This window comes from Barbus barbus (genome assembly GCF_936440315.1).
Source record: "Barbus barbus genome assembly, chromosome: 7".
Classification (NCBI taxonomy): Eukaryota; Metazoa; Chordata; class Actinopteri; order Cypriniformes; family Cyprinidae; genus Barbus; species Barbus barbus.
The window spans coordinates 34000435-34015658 of NC_136735.1; the positions used below are offsets into that span (position 1 = coordinate 34000435).

At 32.5% G+C, this 15224-nt stretch overlaps 1 protein-coding gene across 2 annotated transcripts in view; it reads right to left on the reverse strand.

Annotated features, from left to right (window-relative positions):
* Positions 1–15224, reverse strand: part of hecw2b (HECT, C2 and WW domain containing E3 ubiquitin protein ligase 2b) — a 35196-nt gene that overhangs the window by 5921 nt on the left and 14051 nt on the right. The window contains exons 10-23 of one of the 2 annotated variants that reach the window (XM_079420641.1): positions 14325–14426; positions 14010–14160; positions 12682–12782; positions 12416–12540; positions 11989–12174; positions 9498–9632; positions 5077–5176; positions 4803–4899; positions 4640–4723; positions 3622–3731; positions 2330–2450; positions 2137–2250; positions 1711–1863; positions 1445–1543 (exon numbers count right to left, since the gene is read on the reverse strand). In XM_079420641.1, the coding sequence (XP_079276767.1) occupies positions 1445–1543; positions 1711–1863; positions 2137–2250; positions 2330–2450; positions 3622–3731; positions 4640–4723; positions 4803–4899; positions 5077–5176; positions 9498–9632; positions 11989–12174; positions 12416–12540; positions 12682–12782; positions 14010–14160; positions 14325–14426 (1678 nt within the window). Of the gene's footprint in view, positions 1–1444; positions 1544–1710; positions 1864–2136; positions 2251–2329; positions 2451–3621; positions 3732–4639; positions 4724–4802; positions 4900–5076; positions 5177–9479; positions 9633–11988; positions 12175–12415; positions 12541–12681; positions 12783–14009; positions 14161–14324; positions 14427–15224 lie in introns of both variants that reach the window. The other variant, XM_079420640.1, reaches the window with a different exon arrangement.

A 15224-nucleotide genomic window follows, 5' to 3' on the forward strand; every position in this document is an offset into this window, starting at 1 on the left:
GTTAGCATTGGTTAAATGGCTTTTGTTTAAATATTTGTCATATTAACATAGAGATGCTAATTAAAGGTAATAAAAACTAGAACAGTAGCACTGATGACATTTTTGGATTAAGAGAGAAAAATCTAAAAGAATGGACTATAAAAGTTACTGAAATATTCCACTGGGAAAACAACAACAAAAAAGTATTAGGGTGAGTAAATAATGGTTTGAAATATGTATTTGTTCTTTATATTTGTTCCTGTCCTTTTCTTTTCTTGATTGAAGCAGGTATTAAATTGTAACATAATCTGATTACGATGACATTTAAAAACCGACCCTTCAAAAATCATAATTATGTGAAATAATTATGTAATTAAGCTTTCAGAAATCATAAACATATAATAATGATATGATAATTACTATTACCATCAAGAAATATTATAAGTATTTATACACTTATATTAAATTTTTTGTCAAGATTTTATGAAGCCACAACTCTACTTGTATTATTTTAACATTAATATTGTTATACATCTTTACATTTATTTTATTAAATTATATTACTGAATTATATTAACTAACACGAGCACATATATGTGACCCTGGACCACAAAACCAAAGTCGCTGGGGTATATTTGTAGCAATAGCCAAAAATACACTGTATGGGTCAAAATTATAGTTTTTTATGCCAAAAATCATTAGGATATTAAGTAAGGATCATGTTCCATGAAGATATTTTGTAAATGTCTTACCATAAATGTATCAAAAGTTAATTTTAGTAGTAATATGCATTGCTAAGAACTTCATTTGGACAACTTCAACGACAATATTTGGATTTTTTTGCACCCTCAGATTCCAGATTTTCAAATAGTTGTATCTCAGCCAAATATTGCCCAATCCTAACAAACCATACATCAATGGAAAGCTTATTTATTTATTCATGTATAAATCTCAATTTTGAAAAATTGACACTTAAGACTGGTTTTGTGGTCCAGGGTCACATATGGATTTTATATTTTAGAGTAATTTTACTCCATGTCTGTCAACTTTAGCATTTTAAATTATAGAATTTATTTCAAATACACCACCATTGCAAATGTTATATTATTACTATAATAACATATATTACTATTTACTATATTATCACTAATGTTAATTAAAAAAATATTTACTATTATTATTATTATTATTACTACATTATCATTATATATTACATTATCACATAATCAATATCTACATGGTTATAATATTTAAACATTACTTTAAAAAAAAAAGATCAGTGCTATTAATATATTTAGTTTTGTGTATTTTATTTATCTACCAATATACTAACAAGATCGCATTTAAATAATGTCCCTGCATAACTTATATATAACTTTTTTTTTTCCCAGCTAGAATAAAAAAAAAAAAAAACTTTCACTGTCAATTTATTAAAAAATAAAAGTGTCAGAAATGTTTAACTCACATTCGCAGTAGGCCTTTGTAGAAGGGTCGTGTGAAGAAGGCATCCAGCAGGTATTGATGGATAAGAGCAAGACCCAGAATACGACCACTAAACCGAAACCTGACAACAGAACATGTTTAAAACATTAAAACAGACTCGTTCAGTCTATTAAAGAACATCTTATAGGCACAGGCTGATCAAAGCACCATCTAAATCCTCCTTTTAATATTGGATGTGCATCGATCAAAACAAATCAAGCTTCAAATCAGAAGACAATGAGCACTCACCACTCATGATGGTTGTCGACGAAGGCAGACATGGGGCTGATCTGGACGGTGTAGGTGTCATTGGCTGAATACTCAAACAGGCCGTAGTATGGGTTAAAAAGCTCCCGAGACACCAGAAAGAAAAACTCTCGTGAAGGGCCACTGTAGTCCAGTCTGAACGGGAGCAAAATTAAACCAATGTGTTCAAAATCAAAAGAAAAAAAAAATTAATTAACACAAAAAAAGGAACAATTATAATACATAATCATTGAAATGATGATGATAATAATAACAATCTTCTTATTATTATTATTATTACTACTACACAATAATAGGCTTTGAATATAAGACTAACTTATTTTTGACTATTTATTTTTTAATTAAGCATATTTTTATAATGGTTGTTATAAAAGTCTGGTTATGTTTTCAAATTATGGAAACTCTGACCCCTCTTCTCCAACAAAGCTGACGTAGAGTTTACTCCTCTGTAGATCTTTGCGAGAGTAGCACATGATCTGATTGAAGGCGTCCTCCAGTAGATGATCTCTGCGGATTATCAACCTAAACAAGCACAAGTCAGCATGAGTGTGAAAATGTGTTACAAATGAAGACCTCAGGGTACGGTACACAACAGGCTTACTTGACTTTGCCTGGACCCTGTGCGTAGCCTTTAGTCTCCAGTTTACGATAGAAATTCCGAAGCTTGGCTTCAAAGTCCCGTTTGTATGGTGCAGGGGCCCGTGCGTTGGCTCGCTGTGTACCTGAGAGGGAACAAAATCAGTGACTTAAAATTAGCATCTTATCAAACATAGATACATGTGTAGAAAATGTATAGATTATACAGAAAAAATCAGGTTTTATTTGTCAAATCTAATGACAAAATTGAGATGTATATATATCAGATGTTTCTCCTAGAGCCAGACTATTTAATTTAAACAAACAAAATGATTAAATATTGAGATCACCATCAAATATTGCGATACTATACAAGAGCAACCTCTGAACTATGAAAATATCCACTGGGAAAATAAATACATTAATAAATACCACCACTACTACTACTAATAATATTATTACATTATTATAATTATTATTATTATGATTATATGGGACAGGGTTAAAAATGTATTTGTTTTCTTGAGATATTAAAGAACAACCTTTGAACTCTAAAAATATGTGGAGGGATAAATAAATTAAATAAATAAACTAATAAATAAATTAAATAATTAATTAATACCACTACTACTACTACTACTACTAATAATAATAAAAATATTAAAAATATGTGGAGGGATAAATAAATTAAATAAATAAATAAATAAACTAATAAATAAATTAAGTAATTAATTAATACCACTACTAAGACTACTACTAATAATAATAATAAAAATATTAAAAATATGTGGAGGGATAAATAATTATTATTATTATTAAATTGGACATGGTCCAAAGCTACTTCATTCTTTAGTATAAGTCCAGTTAAAAGTTTTCTATTCAAGCAAAAAAAATAATTGAAAAAAAGAGGCAGACTTCGCAGAACTCCCTCTAAGCAGTGAACAGTGTAATCCCTCAGTGTCAGCGGTGACTAAAGTCAGATCATGTTGAGTTAGACCATGATTCCCCTCTGGCACCGTGATGTCCGTCACACTCCAAACAGACTTGTGAAAATCAGAGTGTCAGTATAACGGTTAAAAACCAGCCTGCAGGGATTAACCAGAAACCCTGGACTCCAACTACACATCAAATCCCAAATAGCGGATTTGATGCTTTGGCAGCTAACTGGAAAAAAAATACCCAAGAAATCTGGTCGACTGCAACTCTACAAGCAAACCCAAGCAATGCTGTGGAGCCATTTGCAATTATGATCATCTTTTCAAACACTATTCATAAATGTTTCTTGAACTGTTTTTGATGTGACCGAGAGGAACTGACCAGGAGAGTTCTGAGGGGAGGAGACCGGAGACCCTCGAGGTGACTGACAGTAGCTGGGGTGCAGTAAGGCATGAGGTGGCACATACGACATCACTTCCTCTTCAAACAAGCTACAGCAAGAAAAACAAAGATTGTTAGTGTTTGGGGGCAAAAACCTGTATCCTGAAAAAAACTAAACAAAATGACTAAGATAATTTACCTGAGGAGCCAAATTTGCTTCATTGAACCACCTTGATCATATTTGCTAAATTAAATCTAATACTTGTTTCTTACTAATTTTGGGGTGCTGATTCCAAAAATATTGCCTGTTTTGCTAGAGCATGCCTCACTTGCTCATTAAATATGTGCATTTTGTAGTATTTTTGCTTTTGATACTCATCTTGTATTGTCCCTTTATCACCAGACAAACTGCCACAAAGACACGAGTCCTGTCTGCCTCTGAGCAAGATCACAACTATTTGTTCAATTCTTAGCTCATTCTCACATATATGCATGATTTTATATGACATGAATTTATATCTAATACTGATTTCAAGGTTAGAATTACGACCAGTGACAGAAGAAAATGCAAACATGACCCAAATGTGTTTCACTGCATCCAAACAGCAACAGAATGTGTTTTAGTTTTGCTTATTTTGTAAAGTTCTTTGCCATTAAATGGAGCTTTTAAACACATTTTTTCACTCCTTTGCAGATTACAAGTTAAATCATACATTTTGAATAATTATTTTTCTCATTAAAATGCATTAAAGCTGAAACATACATAATTTGAAAAATCCTCTTACATATGTTATGAAAGAAACTATACGTGATATTTAAAAAAATATATTATTATTGATATTAACCATCAAATTAGGTAATATTAGGATTTTTTTTTTCAAATCAGTAGAAATTCGTTAATAGAAACTGTTAGATTTGATTTCAGAGAATGTATCAAATTTTGTTTTGAGCTTAAACCTTGCTAAATGTATTATTTCATATTTTCTTACAGCCATTGTAGAAATCACTGGAAAAGTACCTGAGCAAAATCACCAAGTCTGCGTCGCTGGAGAGGCGAGCTAAACCCGACGCTCCTTCATTACGAATAAACTGCACCTTCTCCCTGTAGATCAGAAAAGTCATCATTTTCATAATCAATAGCTCAGGACTGAGGTTTGTTTTGTAACATTTCTGAGTCTCACCTGAGTGAGTGATTCCTAATGAGCTCAGGCTGTCTCTCCTGAAGGATCTCAAATATGTTCGGCTGCCGCAAAAATGCCACGATTTTCTCATTATAGGCTATAAAGAGAGGAACAAAGCAATTGGTCAAATGTCAAACGAAGACTCTTCAAAAGTTATAACACCTTTGTGGCACCACATTTTTATAAAACAATGCATTATGAAAGCTTTAACGAGATGAACACATCAAATTCTGTCTAAAAACTTTCCGATGAAGCTTGGCTTGTAAAGACTCACCAACAGGAACTAAATCTTGACACTGGTTGCGATTGGCTGTGAAGGTGTTCGAGGGGCGTGGCAATACAGCGGGTCCACCATGCCGAGGGTCATCGCCCACCTGTAGCACAAAAACAAAACAGGAAGTGTCCATTATGCACTTCACATCCACACCACGTCACAGAAAGAAAAGACCAGCTTACTGCAGAAATACAGTATGTATTGAATCACAGGAATAAATGCCTTTCCATTTGACATGTATATATATATATATATGTAAAGTCATATTAAGTTTTTTAAATTAAATTTAGCTAAATATATATATGCATGTATGTAGGTATTAGTGTGTGTGTTTGTGTATTAATGTATGTGTGTGTTTGTGTGTGTGTATATATATATATATATATATATATATATATATATATATATATATATATGCACACACACACACACATACATACATATTATATATATATATATATATATATATATATATATATATATATATATATATATTAGTGCTCTCAATCGATTAAAAAAATTAACTAATTAATCACACATTTTTCTAAAATTAATCGTGATTAATCACGCTTAACCCCACCTAACATTCAAGTTTTTAAATAAACAATCTTCAAATGTACAATGTACAAACAACATAAAGACAGTATATTTGTAATATTTCTTTAATGGTATCTTTTTCATGATTGAAGGCCAGCATCACTGATATCAATACTACTGATGTCTCTATAAAAAAATTATTTTGGCCCACTGAATATTTAACCATTGACTGTAGCCATTCAGCATTACAGTATAATTGAGAGCTATCAATTTTAACATTTATTAGACTTAACGTCTAATTTAAGTGAACTTAAAACAATCTTCACATTAACCCATTATAATAAATGACATGTTTAGCTACCTGTGCCCTTCAGCAGAAATATACAGAAAATTAATACTTACCAAACACTAAATTCTAGATGAACCCCTTAAAACTATAAAAGTTATTGATTTGCTCTTTTTTCTTTTGTTCTTGGATTAATAGACATCACAGCAGCTGGTTATTAACTTATTTGCCTGCTATTGCTTTAAAAGATGCTGCTGCTGAAGGTGATGGGGATCTGACATGCATCTTATTTTCTCACAAATCTCTTTACATTTTCTGACTCACTTCAGGTCTGAAAGTCTCAACTAATGAGCGGATGAGTTGAATTGGGTATTTTAGATGAGGGAGACAGTGCTAGGGTGCCTCAGGACAGTTTTTAAAACCATTTCAGAGACATGTACTTAAATGTGACGCATATATAACATAGGCTATTGCATGCATGCACACAGTTTAAGGCAGCTTTAATCGCCTTTTTGGTAACTTCATGCCTTAACTGACGGCATAACTACGACATTGCATGCACGTAGTTTCTTTCGCTGTATGATATGAAATGATATAGGCTACAGCGCGCACCGGCACCTAGTGCGTGCATTTGAAGAGTGCGCCCTACGAGCACAGTATCTTTTACGCGCTTGTTTGACTCGCGTCTGGCGTGGAGGCGACATATAGAGCACGTGTCTGAAACTTCTCCCGTTTGATGTGGTCATAAAGACATTCTGCATCTAAATAAACGCAATCCTTTGCAAGAAAAAAGAGACAGAGGCAGCAGTTGCGAATGAGGTGGCCAACCCTAGCCCCGCCCCTGCGTTATTTTGCGTTAATATTTTTAACGCGTTAATCTGAAAATAATTAATAGCATGCGTTAACGCGCTAATTTTGACACCACTAATATATATATATATATATATATATATATATATATATATATATATATATATATATATATATATATATATATATATATATATATGTATATGTATATATATGTATATATATGTATATGTATATATATATATATATATATATATATATATATATATATATATTAGGCCTGTCAATTTAACGTGTTAATTAATTAGTTACTAAAAATAACGCAATTAAAATATTTTAACGCAGTTAACGCACTGGCCCCGCCCCCAGACCTGTACATCATCTTACATTGTTGACAAATATGATGCAGGACAACAACTCCATAAATGCAGTTATGCCCTAGAATTTAAGATATTGGTGCAAAAATGCCCCTGTATGTGTTTCTGTCTAATATTTATATCATCGATATCACAGGAGCGGTGAGAACAATATCACTCGAGTGCTGACTGTCCTGAATATCACGAGTTTAAATGTGATTTTATACAACAGTTCAGTAAATAAGAAGTTGATATTGTGTTGTATTTTACACACAATATTGTCTGTTTTTGCTCAGTTTCACAGAGAACATAATTTCCTTTAAAGCCATAGCAGAATTGTCCGTCTCCGAGCAGCACAGCGGTGTTTAGTTTCTGAATGAATCGTTTTGAACGAATCATGTGAATCAATGATTCAAAGCCCCATTCATAAAGAGAGCCGTTTACTGAATTCCTGAATGAATCAACTGTTTGAACGAATTGAATGAAGACATTTACCACCACCTGCTGGCAGATTTAGTTTCTTATTTAGAGTAGGCCTATCATTTAATTAATAATAATATTAATAACAACAACAATAATAAAAATATTAAAGGTATAGTTCATATAGTTCACCCCAAAAATTCATAAATAAATTCTGTCCTCATTTACTCATTTACTCACTCAAATCTTTCTTTTGTGGAACATAAAAGAAGGTATTTTGAAGACTGTTGGTAACAAAGCTGTTTTAGTTACCAATGAGTTTCATTGTATGAACAAACAATACTGAGATGTTTCTCAAATGATCTTCTTTTGTGTTCCATAGTTTATGTTAGGCTGTTGTAGCCTAAATGCTTATGTGTAGTACATTTTTTGTTGAATCAAATAAAATATTTCTAAAGCTACAATTTGTAATGTCTACTTGATACTTTCTCATTTAACACAAAAATAGCTTTAAATAATATTTTGCGGGTATTTTCACAGTCAAATTTATTTTGTGATTAATTGCGATTAATTCATCGAAACATCATGCAATTAATTAGATTTAAAATTTTAAATAAACTGACAGCCCTAATATGCATATTAAATATGCAACAATGTTTATAAAACATTAACTGAAATATTATACGCACACACACACACATTATCATCTTCAAGGAAAGATCGGTATATTAATTAATTAAGCTGCGACATTGTAATTTTTGTGTAAATACTGAATTACGAGGCTACAGCTGCTTTTGCATAATTCACTGGATATTTGCTCCCTAGTGAGTGTACTTTAAAGATGAAAGCTTCATTAAGGGCCCTCTGACTAAAGATCTGACAGCTCTTTTGCTAAAACTGAGTAGATTGTAAAACTTTCCTGGCCTTTTTCCCGAGGAGTTTATATGAGAAGGGGGACTTTTTTAATTAAGTGGGCTAATTTGCATTTTTATGTTATGAAGGCACAGAGGATTTAAAGATTAGTGGAATAATATTTAGACACAATATTTCTACATGCATTCACATATGGCCCACTGACAAACGCACACACACAGGGGACTGTGGGTGGACTGATGTGAAAATGACACAGTGCATGCTGGGACGCAGCGGAGGCCGACGCTATGAAATTAATCAGCATATCTAAAGAGGCCTGAGAGGGCGATCTGTTCTCCACACGGCCACGACGTGACAGAGGATCAGATTCCCTAATGAGAAACCTGCTGAGAATGTTTTATGATATAAAGATTTATGTGAAACTGCTACAACTAAAAAACCATTCATTAGTATATCTGGTTACTGTCCCACGCTGCTCTTAACATTTTAATTAAATATTAAATATTTTTTGAATGAAGTCTCTTACACTCACCAAGGCTGCATTTATTTGATTAAAACAGTAATATTGTGAATTATTTTTACAATTTAAAATAACTGTTTTCTATTTTAATATATTTTAAATGGTAATTTATTCCAGTGATGTACAGCTGAATTTTCAGCATTATTACTCCAGTCTTCAGTGTCACATAATTCTTCAGAAATCACTCTAATATGCTGATTTGCAGATCAAAAACATTCTTATTATCAATGTTGAAAACAGTTGTGCTGCTTAATATTTTTGTGAAAACCACGATGCATTTTTTGAGGATGTTTTTTTTTTTAAATAGTAAGTTCAGTAACATTTATTTGGAATCAAATCAATCAGTTAATCAGAGATCAATTTAATGCATTCATTTCCTAAAAACAATACAATTTGTAAATGTATTTTACATTTTTGCAAAACTAAATTGGTTTCTAGGGTGTTGTGAGTGTTTGGTCAAATGAAAAGGCTTAGGGTTAGAGGTTTATTCAAATCCCTTCTGCAGTGATAACTGGTGCAAACCATGTGGGAGGAGCTTTCATTCTAATCTGAAGCGTCTGATTGGAGGAGGCCTCTAGTGGCATGTGTCTGGAAGGCTCACCAGGCGTCGTATGCTCACCTCCCCTGCACTGTGGCTGCGCTGGCGGCTGAGGTGCTGGCGGTGGGCGAGGAGGCTGCTGGGTCGGGCACTCTGCAGCGGCAGTCGTGGGTCTATGAAGGAAGTCGCCCTGCAGTTATGGTCCACAAAGAAAGGCTGAGGAGAAGACATAATCATGTCAAGCAAGAAAGTTGAGGGATTTAAAAGAACAAACATGACGCTTATATTCATGCTGAAGCACTTACATGAATGCACCAGTAAAAACACTAACACATAAAATATTTACAGTAAGTGTTACGGTTGTACGTTTAAAACATATTTTAAACATTTATCTGCGGTATATCTGCTTTCCTGCTAAGCTTCCATTATAAGCGTATTACTGTAAAGCACTTCCCGACAGATCAAACTGATTTTACGTGGCAATATATATCTATTACAGGGGACTAAATGTAAAAGGAGTCAAACACAGAAAAGAAAGATATAATTATGTACATTATATACGGATGTTAATATTATACATATATATATATATACACATATATATATATACACATATATATATATATATATATATATATATATATATATATATATATACACACACACACACACAGTATATACAGGTGCATCTCAAAAAATTTTAATATTGTGAAAAAGTTTTTAAAAAATTTTAACTTTTTTCAAAAAGTGAAACTTTCATATATTCTAGATTCGTTACATGTAAAGTAAAACATAAAAAAAAAAAGTATTAATTTTGATGATTAGAGCTTATAGCTCATGAAAGTCAAAAATCCAGTATCTCAAAATATTAGAATATTTCCTAAGATCAATCAAAAAAGGATTTGCAAAACAGAAAGGTTCAAGTTCTTTAAAGTATGTTGATTTCTGCACTCAATACTTGGTCGGGGCTCCTTTAGCACAAACTCCAGCATCAGTGAGGAATGGCATGGAAGCGATCAGCCTGTGGCACTGCTGAGGTATTATTGAGCCTTCAGCTCGTCTGGATTGTTGGATCCACTGTTTCTCGTCTTTCTCTTGAAAATAACCCATAGATTCCATATGGGGTTCAGGTCAGGCATGTTGACTGGCCAATCAAGCACAGTACTATCATGGTCAGCAAAGCACTTGGAAGTGGTTTTGGCAGTGTGAGCAGGTGCTTAAGTCCTGCTGGAAAAGGAAATCAGCATCTCCATAAAGCTTGTCAGCAGATGGAAACATAAAGTGCTCCAAAATCTCCTGGTAGACGGCTGCATTGACTTTGGACTTGATAAAACACAATGGACCAACACCAGCAGACGTCACGGCACCACAAATCATCACTGACTTCAGAGACTTCACACTGGACTTCAAGCAGCTTGGATTCTGTGCCTCTCGAGTCTTTCTCCAGACTCCAGACATTGATTTCCAAATGAAATGCAAAATTTACTTTTATCTGAAAAGAGGACTTTGTAGCACTGAGCAACAGTCCAGTTCTTTTTCTCTGTAGCCCAGGTACGATGCCTCTGACGATGTCTCTGTTTCAGAAGTGGCTTGGTAGCCCTTTTCCTGAAGACGTCTGAGCGTGGAGACTCTTGATGCACTGACTCCAGCTTCAGTTCACTCCTTGTGAAGCTCTCCCAAGTGTCTGAATCAGCTTTGTTTGACATTATTCTCAAGCTTGCGGTCATCCCTGTTGCTTGTGTACCTTTTCCTACCCAATTTCTTCCTTCCAGTCAACTTTGCATTTAATATGCTTTGATACAGCACTCTGTGAACAGCCATACCTTTGAGTAATGACCTTCTGTCACTTAACCTCTTTGTGGAGGGTGTCAATGACTGTCTTCTGGACCATTGCCAGTCTTCCCCATTATAGTGTTTTCAAAGAACAAAAGATACCCAGAAATTATATTGTAAGGATGGTCATTTAATGAAACATTCGAATATTTTGAGATACTGGATTTTTGACTTTCATGAGCTGTAAGCTCTAATCATCAAAATGAAAACAAAAAGCTTTTGAAAGTTTTACTTTACATGTAATGAATCTAGAATATATGAACGTTTCACTTTTTTAAATAAGTTACAAAAAATTACTTTTTCAAGATATTCACATTTTTTAGACGCACCTGCATATAGGATGCATTTATAGAAAAAAATGTATATACTGTATATATTTCAAATAAAAAAATTTACTTCTTAATTAATCAAAAAATCCTTAAAACAAAAATACAAATTGTTTCTTGATTATAACAATAAGTGTTTCATTTAAGTAGAAAACATTTATTTTAATAATATTTCACAATATTACTGTCTTACTGTATTTTTAATTTAAATAAATACAGCCTTGATGAGCATAAGAGCCTTTTTTAAAAAGCATGAAAAAAAAATCTTACCACTTTTTGGCTTTTATGGCCAAAAAATAAATCCCATTTTATTTTATTTAGTCAAATTAAAAGCAGGGGGTAGAAAAAATGGCTGAAAAGAGAGACAGAGACAGCGATACATAACAAAGAATGCAGAGAAGATGTTTCCAGACCTTTCCCGTGTGGTCGTGTTTCATTTCCCAGCCCCGCGGGAGATCCAGCTGTTTGTTGGCGAACATGTTGAGGAAGGCAACCAGGTCTCGATTGTGCTGGTAGCGCTCAAAGTGGTGCGCGTCCCGTCGCACTTTACTGATCATGTGCTTTAGACACGTGTTACTTGTAAACATGCGGTAGGCACTCTGAGAAAGAAAAATCAACAGACAAGAGTGTTTCGTAGTGTTTAAGTAATGCTAATTGCCTTCTAAAACAACAATATAACATGTTACTTTCGAAAGTAACGGTCACCAAATTAATGATGGAACCAGATGATGGCTTTGTGAAAAAACACCACAACCACAAAATTCCTTCAAGGGATGGAAAATTTGCTTGTGGTAAAAAAAAAAAAAAAAGGGTGAATAATTAATGTGTTTGGAGACTAACAGGGTTGGAATGCAGTACGGAGAAGAAATCCGGGCTGGTGAGAAACTTGGCGGTGGGGGACTGGAGCAGCAGAGACAAGCGCGAGCGAGAGCTAGCGGGTCCAGCCGCGCCGTCCCGACGGTACTCTGAAAAAGAGGACAACCATAGTGTGATGTGTATGTTGGCTTAAATCAAAAGATCTGTTTTTCTCTATTGCATATTTCCTTCTATCTAACTAAGCAGACTCATCTGAATGCAGCGCATGTATGTGGTGTGTGAGAGAGTACCAGGTATGGAGGGATGCAGCAGGTCGTTTTCGTCTGTAGGCATCTCTGCAGCTTGTTCGTCTGTCCTCTCATTGGTTATTGTCCTCCGAATACTCTGATACCTGAACAAAACAAAGAGATACATTTATTGGTATTTTTATTCATTTTTTCCACATGATAATATTTTTACATTTATAATTGTACTTTATCATTCATAATTATATTTTGTTGCTTCTTTAATGTATTTATTATTGCTAAATTAGTTATTTCTATTTCAGCCTACTCTACCGTTTTAAATTAATAATGAAAAAGTAATAAAATAAAATAACGAAAAATTAAGAAATCATACATGTTAATCATATATGTAAAATGTTATTTTTAAAATAAAAAAGAAAAAATACTCTATATAATAAATATGGATATTAAGATATAATAATATATGTATATATTAACACTTATTCAACAAGGATGTATTACATTTATAAGAAGTTACAGTAAAGACGTTTGTTACAAAAGATTCAAATTTAAAAATAAATGCTGTTTTTATTATTCTATTCTACTGAAGAATCATGTGGTTAAAATATTACAGTTTAAAATATATATATGTGTGTGTGTGTATTTATATATATTAGGCAGCACATGTTTTTTTTTAAATATATAAATTTATTAAATAAAAAAATTTAAAATATTGATGCAAACTTGATTATAAGAAATGTTTCTTGAGCACCAAAACAGCATAATAATATTATTTCTTCAAGGTAAACACAAGTCATTATAAATATTTTATTTTAATTTAATTTAAAGCAAATAATACTGGCAAATGAAATGAAATGAAATTAAATTAAATTACATTACATTACATTAGTGCCCAACCTGTGATTTAGAAAAATGTATGTCACAAATAGTTCTCGCCAGTCATGACATTGCATTTTGCATTATTTTTCGCTGAGAAGGAAATAGTCCACATACTTTCCTAGACTTACAAAAGCTTGATTTCACTCTCATTTTCACTGACATTTTATGCTTGGCGAACTGTTCACTTTGGATGCTGTACACAGCTATGCTACAATTGCTTTTGCGAGTGAAATGCATGCTAATAAAGCACAATAACTTGAAATCAAGTTGAGGGCGAGAAAGCGGATGAGAGAGCGAGAGAGATGTTTTTAAAGAGCTGTTTTTCCATACAAGCGAGGATTAACAAATGGCATTTCGGACTCCCGAGATAAATCCCGAGATATTGGAACTTAAGGTCACTGTGTTCTCAAAACTTTCCTCCTATCAGAAGTCACTCTAATCAAGGCTGATTTCATGCCATCTTGACAGATATCTGCTGGTGTAAACATACTGACCTTAGGTTGAGCTGCTCCATCTGCTGAATGGAGTTGGATCTCTGTAGGACCTGAGGTGCAGGTGGAGCAGTGGGCCGCTGCCAGGTGGTGGTTCTGTTCACATGATCCACATAGAAAATCCTGCCGTGACTGTCTATACGAGCTTCCCAGTCTACAACATACACATTTAAAGTCCACTTATAATGTTATAATCAAACATAATAATATAATGAGCATCATTTCAAATTATCAAAAAGTGAATCAAATTTTCCATGATTATTTCCCCTTTAGGACAGGCTGGGTGAATCTCAAACAAAGATAAAAATATCCTCTCACTTGGTGGAAGAGGCTCGTCTACTCTCTGATAGCGGCTGATGTCGTGACGGACTGAAGGAAGAGATCTCACTGCCTGATGACCGTTCACTTGAGCACTGGCTCCTTCAGAAGAGCAAAACTGGTTATTTGTGTTGTGAAAGATCAATGAAAACATACTGTACATATATTACACACAAATTATTCATAGAGTCTCATGTTATTCCTATTATATAAAGCCAGCCATAAAGTTAATTATATTTTATTTGAATAGAATTAATATTTGATTAAAAATATGTTGACTTTTAAAAAATGTATATTTTACATAGTTATTTAATATATTATTAAAATATAATATTTTCTTTAATTATTATTATTATTATTCACATAATAATATATTTAACAATAGAATAATTCATTATTATTTCTCTTTATTGTAATATGTATATTTTTCATATATTGTTATTTTTGTAGTGTTGTTGATATACTATTTTATATTTTTATATTATAAATATTATATTATTAATCTTCCTAATATTTAAATAACAATATATTTTAATAATAACAATTATTATTTTAATTTATGGTGACATATTAATTTTGTATATATGTTATTAATATTATTATTATTAACAACAACAAATCAGATATGCTATTTTATATTTTAATATAATAAATATTACTTTTAATACTAATATTATTCGTTATTAATAGTATTATATAATATTTTATTTTAATAATAACATCGTTATTATTTTTATTTATTGTATTTATTACTATTATCATCAGCATTAACAACAACAAATTCATGCTATTTAATACAAAAATCATATTAAAAATGTTCTTAACAGTTATTAACAGTTCATATTTATTTCAATTAATAAAAAAATATATATCAATATATATTACATCCCTTTAATATTA